This window comes from Psammomys obesus, unplaced genomic scaffold, assembly GCF_907164565.1.
Source record: "Psammomys obesus unplaced genomic scaffold, mPsaObe1.curated_primary_1811, whole genome shotgun sequence".
In the NCBI taxonomy this organism is placed as follows: domain Eukaryota; kingdom Metazoa; phylum Chordata; class Mammalia; order Rodentia; family Muridae; genus Psammomys; species Psammomys obesus.
Window position 1 is genome coordinate 13,379,928 of NW_026587216.1, and position 19,464 is coordinate 13,399,391.

A 19,464-nucleotide genomic window follows, 5' to 3' on the forward strand; every position below is an offset into this window, starting at 1 on the left:
TCTTTCCCTGTTCAATGAGAAAATTTTTTTGACATTGCTAAATACTGTAGAAGATTTCTTTATGATTTACTACTTTTAAAATTTTTATTTGTATTCTTATTTTATTTATATATGTGCTCAGGGTCAACTAAAATTTAATAGATTGGAAGTCTTCATGAAATAAAAAGATTAAGAAGCTCTATGCTAAATGGAGCATTACCATGCACTTCTGTTCATCCTCCTCTATACACTGATCTGTCATCAAGTGAAACAAACTTTGAACTGAAATGATTGGTCTATACCAGGCAATGATGACAAGAGACGAGAGCGTTTTGATTCAGTATGAAGGACCTGTTGGTTTCAGAAGGGAATAATCACATTTATGACATAGCAGATATTCCAGTAGAGCAGTTGGTCAGTTTTCATGCACAAGCTGATTAATAACTGGTTTGATATATTTGCTGGCACTTAGTGCTTAACTCTGTGAAGTAAGACTTATCTTCAAAGAGGTAAACTTTAGAGAATTGTAAGAAAGTATCAGGGAGTAAAATGTCAGATTACTATATAAATGGAACCCTAAAAATACTAGGAAAATTGGCACAAAATTGTCTTATTGATTTGGGAGTTCATTTCCTGGAAAATGAGAATAAAAATGAATGCCATATATTAATATATTTTAGTAGTGAATTTACTTCCTTTTATTAAAAACCTTGCAAAAAAATAGCATCTTCAAAAAATGATGCTGGTCTAACTGGATGTCTACATGTGGAAAAACGCAAATAGATGTCTACATGCAGAAAAATGAAAATAGATCCACAGATGGAAGGGGAGGAGGACCTCCCTAATCAGTGGACTTGGAAAGGGGCAGAAAGGAGATGACAGAGGAAGGGTGGGATTGGGAGGGAATGAGGAAGGGGGCTACGGCAGGGATACAAAGTAAATAACCAGTGATTAATATAAAAAATAAATAAATAATATAAAAATGAAAAATGCAAATAGATCCATACTTATCACCCTGTACAAAACTAAAGTCCAAGTGGATCAAGGACCTCCATATAAAACCAGACACACTAAACCTGTTAGAAGAAAAAGTGGGGAAAAGCCTTAAACTCATTGGGACAGGAGACAACTTCCTGAACAGAACACCAACAGCACAGCCTCAAAGAGCAACAATCAATAAATGGGACCTCATGAAACTGAAAATCTTCTGTAAAGCAAAAGACACTGTTGTCAGAACAAAATGACTGCCTACAGATTGGGAAAGGATCTTCACCAACCCTATATCTGACAGAAAGCTAATATCTAGAATATATAAAGAACTCAAGAAATTAAAAAGAAACAAATTAGTTAACCCAATAAAAAATATCGAGTACAGAGCTAAACAGAGAATTCTCAATACAGGAATATCGAATGGCAGAGAAACACTTAAAGAAATGTTCAACATCCTTAGTCATCAGGGACATGCAAATCAAAACGTCCTTGAGATTTCACCTTATACCCATCAGAATGGCTAAGATCAAAAACTCAAGTGACAACACATGTTCGAGAGGATGTGGAAAAGGAGAACCCTCCTCCACTGCTAGGGAGAATGTAAACTTGTACAACCACTTTGGAAATCAATTTAGTACTTTCTCAGACAATTAGGAATAGTGCTACTTCAAGATCCAGCTGTACCACTCCTAGGCATATATCCAAAAGATGCTCAAGTATACAAGGACATTTGCTCAAGCATATTCATAGCAGCTTTATTTGTAATAGCCAGAAGCTAGAAACAGCCCAGATGCCCCTCAGTTGAGGAATGGAAACAGAAATTGTGGTACATCTACATAATGTAATAATACTCAGCAATAAAAACAAGGAAATCATAAAATTTGCAGGCAAATGGTGGGAACTAGAAAAGATCATTCTAAATGAGGTATCTCAGAAGCAGAAAGGCACACATGGTATATCCTCACTCATAAGTGATATTAGACATATAATTTAGGATAAATATACTAAAATCTGTACACCTAAGGAAGCTAATCACGAAGGAGGAGTCTGGCTAAGTTGCTCAATCCCTATTCAGAAAGGCAAAAAGGATGGACATTGGAAGAGGGAGAAAACAGGGAACAGGACAGAAGCCTACCACAGAGGGCCTCTGAAAAACTCTACCCTGCAGGGTATCAGAGCAGATGCTGAGACTTATAGCCAAACTTTGGGCAGAGTGTAGGGAATCTTATAAAACAAGTGGGAGATAGTAAGACCTGTAGAGGACAGGAGCTCCACAGAGAGCAACATAACCAAAAAATCTGGGCACAGTGGTCTTTTCTGTGACTGATACTCCAACCAAGGAGCATTATGGAGATAACCTAGAACCCCTGCACAGAGGTTCAGTGTCCAAGTGGTTCCACAGTAATGAGGACAGGGACTGTCTCTGACAGGAACTGACTGGCCTGTTCTTGGATCACCTCCCTCTGAGGGTGGAGCAGCCTTACCAGGCCACAGAGTAAGACAATGTAGCCACTCCTGCTGAGACCTGATAGACTAGGATCAGAAGAAAATAGAAAAAAAATTTAAATAAAAATAAATATAAAATATAAAAAATATAAAAATGAAAAATGCAAATAGATCCATACTTATCACCCTGCACAATTATCACAAGCCCAGAGGCCAAAACACCAGCATGAAAACACTGGCATTAACAACAAAGACAATATGATGTCACCAGAACTCAGAAATCCTACTAAAGTAGTCCCCAGAAATGCAGTATCGCTGAAGCACAAGACAGGGATTTTAAATTAGCCATTATGAATATAGTCAAGGGCTTCAAAAAGGATATGAATAAATTCTATAATAAAGTACAATAGGAAAAGAGAAATTTAGGAAATCAAACAAAAACTTTGGAGGTAAGCCTCACCAACAGAGTACAAGAGATGCAAGACAGAATCTTGGGCATTGAAGGTAAGGCAGAAGAAATAGTTGCCTTAGTAAAAAATGTCAAAGTTGAAAAAAAATCCAGGTACAAAGTATTCAGAAAATTTGACTAATACTAGGGATATACAAGCAACCAATTGAAAGACTTGTATTTTAAATACTTGAATTCACTGAAGAGAGAAATTGAAGAAAAAATCTTAAGAGAATAACTCAGTGGCTGGCTCTTTGATCACCTCCCCCTGAGGGGGAAGAAGTCTTGCCAGGCCACAGAGGACAATGCACACAGTCCTGATGAGACCTGATAAGCTAGGGTCAGATGGAAGGGAAGAAGGAGCTCCCCTATCAGTGGACATGGAGAAGGGTATGGGAGATAATGAGGGAGAGAGGGAGGGTGGAATCAAGGAGGGAATGAGGTAAGGGGCTACAGCTGGGATACAAAGTGAATAAACTCTAATTAATATAAAAATAAAAATTTAATTAAGAAAACTCTCAAGATCATTGATAGGTAGAAATAATATAGTACAAATGACTATGCTACTAAAACCAATCTACGGAATCAGTGCAACTCCCTTCAAAATTGCAACACAATTCTTTTTAGGTTTTAAAGGACAATTGTCAACTTCATATGGAAAAATGTACACACACGCACACAGACAAACACATGAAAGTAGCATAGCCAAATGATTCTGGAATAAGAAAAGAACTGCTGTGGGTATCACTATTCCTGATTTTAAGTTGTACTACAGAGCTATATTAATAAAAAGTGCATGGTATTGGCATAAAAGCAGACACTATCTATAGGAAAAAATTGAAGACCCAGACATAAATTTAGGTGCTTATGAACATTCTACTTTTGGTAAAGAAGCCAGAAATACACATTGGAGAAAAGAAATACACATTGGAGAAAATATAGCATCTTTAAGAGATGATAGTCAACCTCAATGGTTATATGTAGAATAATGTAAATAAATCCATACTTATCACCTTGCACAAAACCTAACTCTAAATTAATCAAAGACATTAACATAAAAGTAGCTATCTTTTTTTTTAAGTGGAGACAAATGTGAACAGATTTATTTTTTATTTATCCAATACCTTTAGCCACAAGGGAAAGAAAAAAATCAAAATGCATTTAGTTTTGAAGTCACTTTACCTGGAATGGCTGTTATTTGAGTGAGTAAACAGAAAAAACAACAAGTTTTTGGTGATGATGAGGAAAATGTATATCTTATCCACTATTGGTAAGGACATAAAATAATGCAGCCATTATGGAAATCAGTATGGAGAATCCTTAAAAATTTCAATTCTTATGTACTTATCAATCCAAGGATACAGCTACCGGACAAGAACCCAAATGAGTCCATGTCAACACAGAACGCTGATGCTTGCTACTTATATTTATTTTGTCACTGTTAATGGTACCAAGTGACTGCACTGACTTAAGATTACTTGAACAGATGAGTGAGTGAGCTGTGACATGACACATAAGCAGTGGTATATTATTCATTCATTAAGAAATACAAGATCATGTTGTTTTACAAGAACATGTATAGGACTAAAGATCACTGTATTAAAAAATAAATCTATGCTTGATAAAAAGCATCACATTGTCTTTCATATATGAATAATAAAATTAACAAGAACTGAAGTAGAAAGAGACCTATGGAATAAGGAGATGATTAGTAAGAAGGGGTATAATTGTTTATGAAAAATATGTAAAAAAGATTAAATGACATTACATATATACTAAATTGTCATGACATTAATTATTTTTAAAATTAATGTATGCTAATTAATATCAATAATATATAACATGCACATACATACTTGGTATTTAAATGGTGATGTTTCGAATTATATATTTATTTATTTATTTATTTATTTATTTATTTTGGTCAGTATTTATTTATTTGCCTTGATGTCCCAGCATAATGCTAGCACTGCCTTATTCTGTACTGTTTCCTCATGCTCACAGGGTGTTGGTGGTACTGTTGTGAAAATTGGTCAAGTCCACTATACATAGTGTTTTCTTTTCTTTTTTTCTAAATGTTTTCTTTAAATTTTTTTTCTTATTAGTTACATTTTGTTAACTCTGAATCCCAGCTGTATCCCACTCCCTCATTCCCTCCCAATCCCACCCTCCCTCCCTCATCTCCTCCCTGCCCCTTTCCAAGTCCACTGATAGGGGAGGACCTCCTCCCCTTTCATCTGACCCTGTTTTATCAGGTATCTTCAGGACTGGTTGCAAAGTCCTCCTCTGTGGCCTAGCAGGACTGCTCCTCCCTTGGGGGTGGGGGGAGGTCAAAGAGCTAGCCATTGAGTTCAAAAATAACTATCTTAAACCTGATTGAAGAGAGAGTGGGATCAGCCTTGAACTCATTGGCAAAGGTAAAGAGTTTCTAAACTGAACATCTTGAGCATGACCCTAAGATCAACAATTAATAAATGAGATGTCCTGAAACAGAAATGGTTCTGTATGGCAAAAGCACCAACATTTAGAGAAAGTGACAACCTACACAACAGAAACGTCTTTTACAACTTTACATCCAATGTAAAGCTTAAAATTCAAAGTATATAAAGAACTTAAGAAATTTGATATAAAAAAAAAGCTGGTAATGTGATTAAAAGTTGGAGTACATATCTAAATGGATACTTCTCAATGAAAGGAACTTAAATGGTTGAGAAAACTTAAAGAAGTGTTGAACATCCTTAGTCATTAGTGAAATGCAAATCAAACTTACCTTGATTGGTAAACTTATGCCTAAGATTCAAGTGCAAATAATGCTGGTGAGGATATGTGCAGCAAGAGGAACACTCACCCGTTGATGGGTGGGAGTGTAAACTTTTATAATCTGTACTGAAGTCAGTATTGCGGTTTCTCAGAAAGATCGGAATAGGTCTACCTAAAGATCCAGCTGTAAGGCTTTTTGACACATATCCAAAAGAAACTACATCTCATCACAGGGACAGTTGTTCAACAATGTTCATTGCTACTCTATTCATATTAGCCCACAATTGAAGACAACTGGGATATCCCTCAACAGAAGCAAGGCTAATGAAAACGTGGCACATTTACCTAATGCAGTATTAGTTAGTTCTTAAAAATGACAACATGAAATATGTAAGCAAATAAACAAAACTAGAGAAAAAAATCATCCTCAGGGAGTTAACTTAGACCCAGAAGGAAAAATATAGTTTTTATTTCCTTATACGTGGATATTAGATAATGATAACCAATTTGTAGACCCAGAAAGTTCTAGTTATAGAAGAAGGGACTAGGAGACACATGTATTTTCTTGAGATGGTGAAATAGAATATATTTTATAAGTTGAATGGGACCAGGGTACGAGACAGAAACAAGGATCAGATGAGGGAGTAGAATAGAGAAATATGGTTGAGAGAGGAATTGTGGAAAGAGACATCTATAGTTGATGAGAATTTAAAGGGTATTATGAAAACCTAGTAGAGAGGAAAGTTTTAAAAATATATGACAGCAATTCCAATGAAGTCTCCAAATAATGGGTGAGATGGAGCCTCAACTGGTCATCTCCTGTCACCAAATGAATCTTCCAGTACTCAGTTCCACAAAATCTGTGCAATCTGTATTGAAACTAGTACTGCTTTTCTGGTGGCCCAGGGACTCGTTTAGCTGCCCTGAGATGAGAGCTGTCCTCAGCCTCCATTGGTTGGGTATGCAGACATCAAGCCAGATACCCCAGCATCACAACTCATCAAGTTGGATACCCCAGCATCATCCATGAGCTCCATCCAAGGTCACCAAGCCAGACACTCCAGCATTTAACAGGAATACCCGGGGATAAACAGATTGCCAGAGGACAGCATAAGAATGCAAACCGCAAGAGCCAAGGCAATATATGAACTGTAGAACATAAGCATACTACCCCAGTATTCCCTGAATACTCCAACATAACCAAAGCATAAGAGAATGATCTCAAATGCAATCTTATGAAGATGATAGAGACCTGTAAAGAAGAAACAAACTAATCTTTTAAAGAAGCACAGGAAAATACAATTAAAGAGGTGGAACAGATTAATAAAACTGAAAATAGAATTAGAAACAGTGAAAAAACATACAAAAAAACACAAAGTGAGGGAACCTTGGAGATGGAAAATCTAGGAAAGAGAACAGGAACAACAGACGTAAGCATCATCAACAGATTAAAAGAGGTAGAAGATAAAATTTCAGGCATAGAAGACATCATAGAAAAATGATACAGCAGTCAAAGAAAATCTAAAAAGTTCCTGACACTAAACAAACATCCAGGAAATCTAGGACACTGTGAAAAAACCTAACTTAAAGATAATGGGAATCAAAGAAGGTGAAGAGTCCCAGCTCCAAAGACCAAAAAATATTTTCAACAAAATCATAAAAGAAAATTTTTCTAACCTGAAGAAAGATATGCTAAAAACATACAAGAAAGTTTCAGAACACCACTTAGATTGGGTCATAAAAGAAAATCCTCCTGTCACATAATAATCAAAACACTAAATCTACAAAACAAAGAAAGAATATTAAAAGCTACAAGGGAAAAAAGACCAAGTAACATATAAAGGCAGACCTTTATATATTTCAGAATTACTCCCAACTTATCAACAGATACTCTAGAAGCTAGAAGGGCCTGGACAAAGGTCTTACAACACTAGAGACCACAGGGGCCAACCTAGACTACTATATCCAGAAAAATCTCAATCACCGTAGATGAGAAAAGATATTTCAAGACAAAGCCAGATTCAAAGAGTATCTATCCACAAGCCAAACTCTACAGAAAATTCTAGAAAAAATTCCAAACCAAAGGGGTTAACTACTTCAAGATAACACAGGAAATAAATAATTATACAAAAGCAAAACAAAAGAAGGGACACATACACAGACACAAATACTAATATCTCCAGCATCAAATTAGCAAAAATTATCAATCAGTAGTCATTAATCTCTCTCAATATCAATGGACTCAATTCCTTCCCAAAAGACACAGGGTAACAGAAAACAGGATCCTTCATTCTGCTGGTTATAAGAAACATACCTAAGAAAAAAAAGATAGCCATTTACTCAGAGTAATGGGCTGTAAGTTTTCCAAGCAAACATACCCAAGAAGTAAGGTGGAGTAGCTATTTTAGTGCGTAATAAAATAGATATTCAACAAAATTTAACCAAAAGAGACAGGGAAAGACACTTTTATTCATCAAGGAAAAATCCACCAAGATGATGTCATAATTTTGAACATCTATGCCCCAAATTCATAAAGGAAAGATCACTAAAGCTTAAATTGCACATTGAGCCTCACACATCAATAGTGGAAGACTTTAACACCCCACTCTCACCATTGAACAGGTTATTGAGACAGAGAGTAAATAGAGAAATAATAACTGATATTATAAATCAAATGGACTTAATTGACATCTACAGAACATTGCACCCAAACATAAAAGAACATACCTTTTTCTCAGCACCTAATGGAACTTTCTCCAAAACTGATCATATAGCGTGCCACAAAAGAAAACCTCAACAGATACAAGAAAATTGAAATTACTCTTTGTATCCTATCAGACCACCATGGATTAAAGATGGACTTCAACAAGAGGAACAACAGAAATCCTACAAACTCATGAAAACTGAAGAACTCTCTATTCAGTGATATAAGTAAAATAAATAGAAATAAAGAAATATTTTAGAATTCAATGAAAACGAGACCACAATATACCGAAATACATGGACACAGTGAAATCATTGCTAAGAGGAAAGTTCCTAGCACTAAGTACCTTCATAAAGAAACTGAAGAGATATCTCTTCAACATAGTTCTTGAAGTCCTTGCTAGAGCAATAAGACTAAGGAGATCAAGGAGATACGAATTAGAAAAAAAGAAGTCAAAGTATCACTATTTTCAGATAATATGATAGTATGCCTGAGCTCCCAAAAAATTCTACCAGAGAGCTCCTACAGCTGATAAACAACTTCAGCAAAGAGGCTGGATACAAATTAACTCAAAAAAATCAGTAGCCCTCCTGTATGCAAAAGACAAAAGGGCTGAGAAAGAAATTAGGGAAACAACACCCTTCACAATAACCACAAAGTACATAAAGTACCTTGGTGTGAACCTAACCAAGCAAGTCAAAGACTTGTATGAAAAAAAAAAAACTTCAAGTCTCTGAAGAAAGAATTAGAAGAAGATATTAGAAGATGGAAAGATCTCCCATGCTCATGGCTTGGTAAGCATTAACATAGTAAAAATGGACACCTTACCAAAAGCAATCTATGGATTCAATGCAGTTTCCATCAAATTACCAACACAATTCTTTACAGACCTTGAAAGAAAAATTCTCAACTTCATATGGAATGACAAGAAACCCAGAATTTCTAAAACAATCCTGTATAATAAAAGATCTTCTGGAGGTATCTCCACCCTTATTTCAAGCTGTACTATAGAGCAAAAGTAATAAAAACTGCATGGCACTGGCATAGAAACAGAATGGTGGATCAATGGAATAAGATAGAGGTCCCAGAAATAAACCCCAACAATTATGGACACCTGATTTTTGACAAAGATGCCAAAACCATACAATGGAAAAAAAGATAGCATCTTCAACAAATGGTGCTGGTCCAACTGGATGTCTACATGTAGAAAAATGAAAATAGACTGATTCATCACCCTGCACAAAACTAAAGTCTAAGTGGATTAAAGACCTCAACATAAAACCAGACACACTAAATCAGTTAGAAGAAAAAGTGGAGAAGAGCCTTGAACTCATTGGCACAGGAGACAACTTCCTGAACAGAACACCAACAGCACAGCCTCTAAGAGCAACAATCAATAAACGGGACCTCATGACACTAAAAGGCTTCTGTAAAGCAAAGGACACTCTCATCAGAACAAAATGACAGCATACAGATTGGGAAAGGATCTTCAACAACACTATATCTGAGCTAATATCCAGAATATATAAAGAACTCAAGAAGTTAAACAGCAACAAATCAAGTAATCCAATTAAAAAATGGGGTACACTCAATGGCTGGCTTTTTGACCTCCCCACACCCCAAAGGGAGGAGCAGTCCTGTTAGGCCACAGAGGAGGACTTTGCAGCCAGTCTTGAAGATATCTGATAAAACAGGGTCAGATGAATGGGGAGTAGGTCCCCCCTCCCATCAGTGGACTTGGAAAGGGGCAGGGTGGAGATGAGGGAGAGAGGGTGGAATTGGGAGGGAATGAGGGAACGGGATACAGCTGGGAAACAGAGTTAATAAAATGTAACTGATAAGAAAAAAATAAAATTAAAAAAAAATGGAGTACAGAGGTAAGCAGAGAATTCTCAATAGAGGAATATCGAATGGCAGAGAAACACTTCGAGAAATGTTCAACATCCTTAGTCATCAGGGAAATGCAAATCAGAACGTCCCTGAGAATTCACCTTATACCCATCAGAATGGCTAAGATAAAAAACTCAAGTGACAACACATGCTGGAGAGGATGTGGATAAAGGAGAACCCTCCTCCACTGCTAGAGAGAATGTAAACTTTTACAATCACTTTGGAAATCAATTTGGTGCTTTCTCAGACAATTAGGAATAGTGCTACCTCAAGATCCAGCTGTACCACTCCTAGGCATATATCCAAAAGATGCTCAAGTATACAAGGACATTTGCTCAACCATATTCATAGCAGCTTTATTTGTAATAGCCAGAAGCTGGAAACAGCCCAGATGCCCCTCAGTTGAGGAATGGAAACAGAAATTGTGGTACATCTACATAATGTAATATTACTCAGCAATAAAAAGCAAGGAAATCATAAAATTTGCAGGCAAATGGTGGGAACTAGAAAAGATCATTCTAAGTGAAGTATCTCAGAAACAGAAAGGCACACATGGTATATCCTCACTCATAAGTGATATTAGACATATAATTTAGGATAAATATACTAAAATCTGTACACCTAAGGAAGCTAATAAAGATCAGGTGAGCTATAAAAATAGTTCTATAATCCTGAAGGAAATAGCAGCAGTCATTAAAAATCTCCCAGCAAAAGAAAGCCAGCTGGTTTTAGCTTAGAATTCTACGAGACCTTCAATGAAGAACTAATACCAATATTCTTCAAACTATTCCACAAAATAGAAGCAAGAAGAATCATTTTCAAACTCATTCTATGAAACCACAATTACATGATACATAAACCATATACTCAACCAAGAAAGAGAATTTCAGACCAATTTCCCTTATGAAAATTGATGTAAAAATATTAAATAAAATACTCGCAAACAGAATCCAAGAATACATTGAAGAAATTATCCACCATGATCAAGAAAGCTTCATACCAGAGATACATGGATGGTTCACTATACAAAAATTCATCAATTTAATTTACCATACAAACAAAGTGAAAGGAAAAAACCCACACATTATCAACTCATTAGATGCTGAATAAGCCTACAACAAAATCCAATACCTCATCAAGTTTAAAGTCGTGGAGAGAGATCAGAGATGCAAGGAGCATATCTAAACACAATAAAGGCAATATACAGCAAGCCAATAGCCTACCTCAAACTAAATGTAGAGAAACTTAAAGCAATTCCATTAAAATCAGGGGACAGACAAAGCTGTTCACTCTTTCCATATCTATTCAACACAGTACTTGAAGTTCAAGCTAGAGCAATAAGACAATTAAAGGATATCAAGGTGTTATAAACTGGAAAGGAAGAAGTCAAAGTATCCCTATTTGCAAATGATATGATAGTATACCCAAGTGATGCCCCAAATTCTACCTGGGAATTCCTAAAGCCAATAAACACCTTCAGCAAAGTGGTTGGATATAAAATTAACTAAAAAAAACCAAATCAGTAGCTCTCCTGTATACAAAAGATAAATGAACTGAAAAAGAAATTAAGAAAGCGATGCCTTTCACAATAGTGACAAGTAAAATAAAGTATCCTGGTATAACTCTAACCAAACAAGTGAAAGGCCTGTGTGATTAATACGTCAAGTATCTGAAGAAAGAACTTGAAGAACATATCTGAAGATGGAAAGATCTCCCATACTCATTGATCAGTAGGATTAACATAGTAAAAATTACCATCTTACCAAAAGCAATATACAGCTTTAATGAAATTCCCATCAAAATACTTACACAATTCTTCACAGACCTCGACAGAACAATTCTAAACTTCATTTGGAAAAACAAAAAAGCCCAGGTTTTTAAAATAATCTATACAAAAAAGAACTGTGGGAGGTATCTCCATCCCTGATTTCAAGCTGTACTACAGAGCAAAAGTAATAAAGACTTCACGGTATTTTCTTTTCTTTTTTTTTTTTATTTTATTTTTCTTTTTAGTTACATTTTGTTAACTCTGTGTCCCAGCTGTATCCCGCTTCCTCATTCCCTCATAGAAATAGACTGGATGACCAGTGGAGTGAAATTGAGGACTCAGAGATAAACACACACAACTATGAACACTTGATTTTTGACAAAGAGCCAAACCATTCAGTGAAAAAATGAAAGTATCTTCAACAAATAGTGCTATTCTAACTGGATGTCTACATTCAAATAGATCCATATCTATCACCTTGCACAAGACTCAAGTCCAAGGGGATCAAGGAACTCAATATAAAACCAGATACACTAAATCAAAAACTCAAATGCTGGAGAGGTTGTGGGAGAAAGGGGAACCCTCCTCCATTGTTGGTGGGAATGTAAACTGGTAAAACCACTTTGGAAATCAATCTGGTGCTTTCTCAGACAATTAGGAATAGTGCTTCCTCAAGATGCAGCTATGCTACTCCTAGGCATATACCCAAAAGTTACTGAAGTACACAACAAGGACATTTGCTCAACCAAGTTTATAGCAGCTTTATTTGTAATAACCAGAACCTGGAAACAGCCCAGATGTCCATCAACGGAGGAATGGGTACAGAAAGTGTGGTATTTTTACACAATGGAATACTACTCAGCAATCAAAAAGGAGGAAATCATGAAATTTGCAGGCAAATGGTGAGATCTAGAAAAGATCATTCTGAGTGAGGTATCCCAGAAAGAGAAAGACACACATGGTATATACTCACTTATATAGACCTACAAGATATGATAAACATAATGAAATCTATATACCTCAAGAAGATAAACAAGAAAGAAGACCTGGGTAAGATGATCAAGACAGATGGGATGGGCATTGGTTGTAGGAGAAAACAAGTAACAGGACAGGAGCCTACCACAGAGGGCCGCTGAAAGACTCTATCTAGCTGTGCATCAAAGCAGCTACTAAGACTCATAACCAAACCTTCGGCAGAGTGCAGGGAATCATATGAAAGAAAGGTGAGTTAGTATGATGTGGAAAGGATAGGAGCTCCACAAGGACCAAATATATCAGGTACAGGGGTCTTTTATGAGACTGTTTCTCCAATCAAGGACCATGTATGGATATAACCTAGAACCTCTGCTTGGATGTAGCCCATGGTAGCTCAGTACTAGTAAGGGGAACAGGAACTATTTCTGACATGAACTCAATGGCAGGCTCTTTGACCTCCCCATCCCCCAAGGGAGGAGCAGCCTTGCTAGGCCACAGAGGAGAACTTTGCAGCCAGTCCTGAAGATACCTGATAAAACAGGGTCAGATGAAAGGAGAGGACATCCTCCCCTATCAGTGGACTTGGAAAGGGGCAGGGAGGAGATGAGGAAGGGAGAGTGGGATTGGGAGGGAATCAGGGAGCATGATACAGCTGGGATACAGAGTTAATAAAATGTAACTAATAATAAAAATAAAAAATAAAATAAAAAAAGAATAAAAAGTGAGGAAAAGCCTTGAATTCATTGGAACAGGAGACAACTACCTGAACAAAACACTAACAGCTCAAGGTCTAAGATCAACAAGGAATAAACTGGACCTCATAAAACTGAAAAGATTATGTAAAGCAGATGAAAGTATCAGCATAATGAAATGGCAGTCTACAGATTGGGAGATCTTCACCAACCCCACAGCTGACAGCAAGCTAATATACAAAATAATATAAAAAACTCAAAAAATTAAACACCAAGAAACCAAATAACCCAATTAAAAAATGGAGTACAGGCATGACTCCTAGTGGAGGGAGGTGAACACCAACCCACACTTAAAACCTTTGACCCAAAATGTGTGTTGTCTACAGGAAGCATAGATGCAAAGATGGAACAGAGACTGAGGAAATGGCAGACACAGTGATTGGCATAGCTTGAGATACACCACAAGGGAAAGGGCCACCCATTGTTACTCTGCTATGCTTGCAGACAGGAATCTAGTATATCTGCTTTTTGATAGGGTTAATCCATGAGTTGATGGAGACAGATTCAGAAAACCAAGGCTAAGCATTAGTCCGAGCTAGGGGAGTGCTGTGGAAGAGTTTGAGGAAGGACTGAGGGAGCCAGAGAGGTAAAGGGCACCATAAGAAGACCTACAGAGTCTGTAAAGTGATTAAATAAGTAAATAAATGGAGGAAAAAAGATATAAGCATTGCAGTTCCTCAGAAAGATATGAATAGGTCTACTAAAGATGCAGCTGTACAGCTTTTTGGTATATACTCAGAGGAAACTACATCCCATCACAGATAAACTTGCTAAACAGTGTTCATTACTACTCTGTTCTCATTAGCCCCAAATTGGAAACAACTGAGATGTCCCAGAACAGAAGAAGGGATAATAACAACATGGTACATGTACCTAATCGAGTGCTACTGAGCTGTTAAAAAAATGACTCCATGAAATTTGTAGGCAGATAAATGGAACTAGAAAAAAAAAACATCCTGAGTGAGATAACACAGACCCAGAAGGGTTGTTTGTTTGTATTTCCTTATATGTGGATATTAGCCATTAAATAAACCATAAAAAGTTACAAACATAGACTCAGAGAGCTTAGGTATAGAGGAAAAGACTGGGAGACACATGTATTTCCTTAGGATGGGGAAATAGAATAGCTTTTATCCATTTTACTGAGTCCAGGAGGTAGGATGGAATGAAAAGGATCAGGTAGGGAGGGGAATGGGAGATATGGTTGAGGGGGAATTGTAGAAAGAGACATCTAGAGTTTAGGAACATTTGAAGGGTGTTATGAAAACCTAGTACAGTGGAAACTTTAAAATTTCAATGAAGATTCCAAGTAATGAGGGAGATGGTGCCTCAACTGACTATCTCTTGTCACCAAATGAGTTTTCCAGTACTGGGTTATATTATATTATATTATATTATATTATATTATATTATATTATATTATATTATATTATATTATATTATATTATATTGTATTGTATTGTATTGTATTGTATTGTATTGTATTGTATTGTATTGTATTGTATTGTATTGTATTATATTATATTATTTATATTATGTTATTTATATTATATATTATTATAGCGTTTAATGTTTTACTTTTATATGATACCTGAATATGTGAATTAATTAGCCTGTGATGCTTCTGCCTTCTTTTGTATTTTTGATTGTGAGCCTAGCCTTCAATGGATGAGCAATCTTGAGCCTTCTCTTGGTTTGCCTGTCCAACCTTGATGTGATGGATTTTGATTTATTTTGTTATATTTTATTTTGTTATGTTTTGTTGTTATGTATTAGAAGTCTGTTCTTTTCTCAGAAGAGACAGAGTGGATGTGATGAGAGATGGAGGGGGGAAGGAAATGGGAGGAGTACAGGAGAGAAAACCATAATCAAGGTATATTGTATGAGAAAATGATTTATTTTTAATAAAAAAGGGGAAACTAATGTTGCCCCTTGAAAGTCAACCAGGTGATAGTGGCAGACCTCATATTCAAGAACATATAGCTGCACAAGTTGGATTTGATAGTTGACAAAATAAAAGAGAGAAAGTTGTGTGAGTGGATCTGGGAGGAGTTGTGGAGAAGGTTATGTGATCAAAACACAATTACAAAATCCTCAGAGAACTAATAAAAACACTTAATGGTCTGAAATAATACAACATTAAAAATTCAAATGTTACTCATTAAAATGAATGATAGAGCATTATGATCATGACAGTATACATTATACTGTCAAATCATATTTCAAATTTTGTTCAACTAAACTTACGTTTACAAATACAAGCTTCTCTACAACTTGTACTCATCTTAAATTTTTTATTATCCAACATGATACTTTTCAGAGGGTCATCAGCAAAAGTGGTTGTAACATATTGAAAAATCTATCACTATTATAAGTCAGAGGGAGAATCAAGATCCAGGAGTGAAACGTCATATGTTGAATTTCCTACATGTTGTTAGCATTTCAGTTAACACGTGGAAATAGAATAAAGGTTTTTTTTTTTTTTTTAAATAGGGTCGAAGAAACTAGTTGGTGAATGTTTAGAAACAATGTACAAATTTCAACATTACGTTTGTGAGTTAATAAAAAAAGAAAAGAAAACATTACCTTATGAACACAGCAGGGCAGTTGACATTTATACTCACAGAGTTTGTTAAAATGAGTACAAACTTCCTGCAAACCCAAGACAGGGCAAATTCCAGCATGGAGAGGAGAGCGCTACACCCAGCCCCACCGCCACTCAGGGAGTAGTAACTAACTGTTAGCTCCTGGAGGGGAAGAAACAGGTTTCTCTAAGAGTGTAGCCTCTGGCAAGCTGCCACACTACAATGGGAGACCACATATCCAAGATTATTGGCAGCTCAAGGTGGTATTAAAGGATTTAGAAAAAAAAAATGGACACAAAGTTGGGTGGATAGGGAAGAAGGAAAAGATCTGGGAAGATTTGGAGTAAGGCATTGTAATATTATCAAAACACATAGAAAAAACTCTTAAGAAAATAACAATAGTACATTAAGAAATTGCTAAAGTCTTTAAGCATCTTTTCATATGAAAACTGTATTGATCTATTTGTGTAAACAAAGAGTCTCATCAAAGTGAGATCACCACAATTTCAAGAATTTGTGTTCTGATATTAAGGTCTGTCCTTTGATAAATTATTCCATATTCTACAATAATTTTTGCACTTAGAGACTCCATATTACAATCAGGTCATTTTCTCCAATTTAATTTTTTTTCTTCACAATTTATTCATTATATGTCCCAATTGAAGTCCCCGCCCTCAACTTATAATTCAGAATATATAAAGAACTGAAGAAGTTAAACACCAATAAACCAAGTAATCCTACTAAAAATGGGTTACAAAGCTAAAAAGAGAATTCTCAAAAGAGGAATATAGAATGGCAGAGAAACACTTAAAGAAATGCTCAATGTCATTAGTTATCCAGAAAATGCAAATCAAAATGATCCTGAGATTCCACCTCACACCCATCAGAATGGCTAAGGTCAAAAACTCAAGTGACAATACATGCTGGAAAAGACATGGAGAAAGCGGAACCCTCCTCCATTGCTGGTGGGACTGTAAGCTGTACAACTTTGGAATCAATCTGGTTTTTCCTCAGAAAATTAGGAATACTGCTACTTCAGGATCCAGTTATATCACTCTTGGGCATATATCAGAAAGGTGCTCAATCATACTACAAAGACTTTTTTTTTAAACTATGTTCAAAGCAACTTTATCCATAGTAGCCAGAATCTGAAAAAAACCTAGATGTCCCTCAACTGAAGAATGGATACAGAAATTGTGGTACATTTACACAATGGAATACTACTCAGCAATTAAAAATAAAGGTTTCATAAAAATTTCAAGCAGATGGATGGAATTAGGAAAGATCATCCTGAGTGAGGTAACCCAGAAGCAGAAAGACACACATGGCATATCCTCTTTTATAAGTGGACATTAGATGTATAATATAGGCTAAACATAAAAAAATCTATAGCCCTAAAGAGCCAAACAAAGTGCTGTAAGACATATAGTACAATAAAATTTAGCTGGTATTTTATTAAACCCAGTGACAAATATACAAGAAAGTACAATGTAGTTTTCAATGTAAATACTCTAAGAGTGATGATTCACAATAAGCATGAGAGGGTGGGTATGTGGGAATACCCAGAACACATTTTGAAGTTGAGGTAGAATACACTAAATGTTAGCCTGTGATAGCTTCACAGTTGTGAGCTTATTAATATATGTCTTTTCTATAATTAAAAAAATTTTTATATTAATTACAGTTTATTCACTTTGTATCCCAGCTGTAGGCCCCTCCCACATTCCCTCCCAATCCCACTCTTCCTCTCTCATCTCCTCTCATGCCCCTGTCCAAGTCCACTGATAGGGGAGGACCTCCTCCCCTTCCATGTGACCATAGACTATCAGGTCTCTTCAGGAGTGGCTGCATCGTCTTCCTCTGTGGCCTGGTAAGGTTGTTCCCCCATCAAGGGGAGGTGATCAAAGAACCAGTCACTGAGTTCATGTCTTATATAATTACTACTTAATTCAAGACAGTGCTATTACTTGAAACAAAATAGAGAGTATAGAGTAATCTCAATTCTAGTTTGAAAATTCATAGCATTCCCAAATTTTATATGAAAGACACAACTTAAAGAAAATTAAGCTCTATACAGTCTATATGAATTAATATATACAGGTAATTTAATTATAACTGCATTATGGAAAAGATTGGCCTTCACTACAGAATATGAAATGATAATATTAATTTTTCTCTCAAATTTTGTGTAGTTTTATGAATGAATTTACCTGCTATTGACAAACCCTTCTGTGTCATGGCAGATATTTTTATGAATGGCTTTACCTGCTATGTTGATTAGGAGTGTTGCTCCGAAGTATGAATAGTACGCTTGAAGAATGGCCTCTGCAGTCTGTGAAGCATCAGGATGTTCAGCGTCCAAAGCATTCTCAAACCTGCTTATATTCTCCTTTTTCCCAATCACTAACAGCACTACTCCAATTAGAGAAATGAGACAAAGAATGCTCATTTTTATCAGACTGCTGATAGTCGGAATCCAAGCCACTGTTTTTATCCCTCGAGAATTCAGAATTCCAAGGGACCACAAAATAATCAAAGCCAGACACTTCTTTGGGAGCTCTGGAGCTGGGCATCCAGCAGAGAAAGACTGGATTAGGTAACTACTTGCTGTTAAGACATGAACACCGATGCCTAGAAAATGAGCAAACAAATTAATCCAAAGACTGAGAAAAGCAGCAGAGGATCCAAGAGATCGTTTGAGGAAGTAATAAGATGCTCCACTCACAGGGAAGATGGTCCCCAGCTCGGCAAGAGAGAGAGCATTCATCATGCTCAGCAGGGCACAACCTACCCAAATACGAGAGTCACAGGGATGTTCATTGAGGAGTATTTTAATACCCCGTTAGGAGACACAAAAATTCCTGTCCCTATAGTCACACTAAGTAATATCAGGGTTAGTTGGAAGAACCCTAGACTCCTGAGGAGATGCATGTTTTTGTCTTTTTCTCTCTTTTAAATCTTGAAAAGTAGTTGTTTGTTTGTTTTGTTTGTTTGTTTTCTTTATGATGCTTCTCTGTCAATTTCTGCAAAACCCTGCAAAACAGGGTTGGCTAAATCATCTACCATCTACTCTTTCTAAGAGAATTTTATATCTGAAGTTAACTGGGTTTGAAAATAATTAACTTTGAATTGTACCAAAAGTTTGTGACTTACAAAGACTCTAGCTA

At 36.2% G+C, this 19,464-nt stretch overlaps 1 protein-coding gene across 1 annotated transcript in view; it reads right to left on the bottom strand.

Annotated features, from left to right (window-relative positions):
- Positions 1-19,228, bottom strand: part of LOC129673681 (solute carrier family 7 member 13-like) — a 37,992-nt gene extending 18,764 nt beyond the window's left edge. Inside the window, 2 exon segments of the mRNA XM_055603566.1 lie at positions 18,563-19,096; positions 19,099-19,228. Coding sequence (XP_055459541.1) covers positions 18,563-19,096; positions 19,099-19,228 — 664 coding nt within the window.
- Positions 19,229-19,464: the final 236 nt, after the last annotated feature.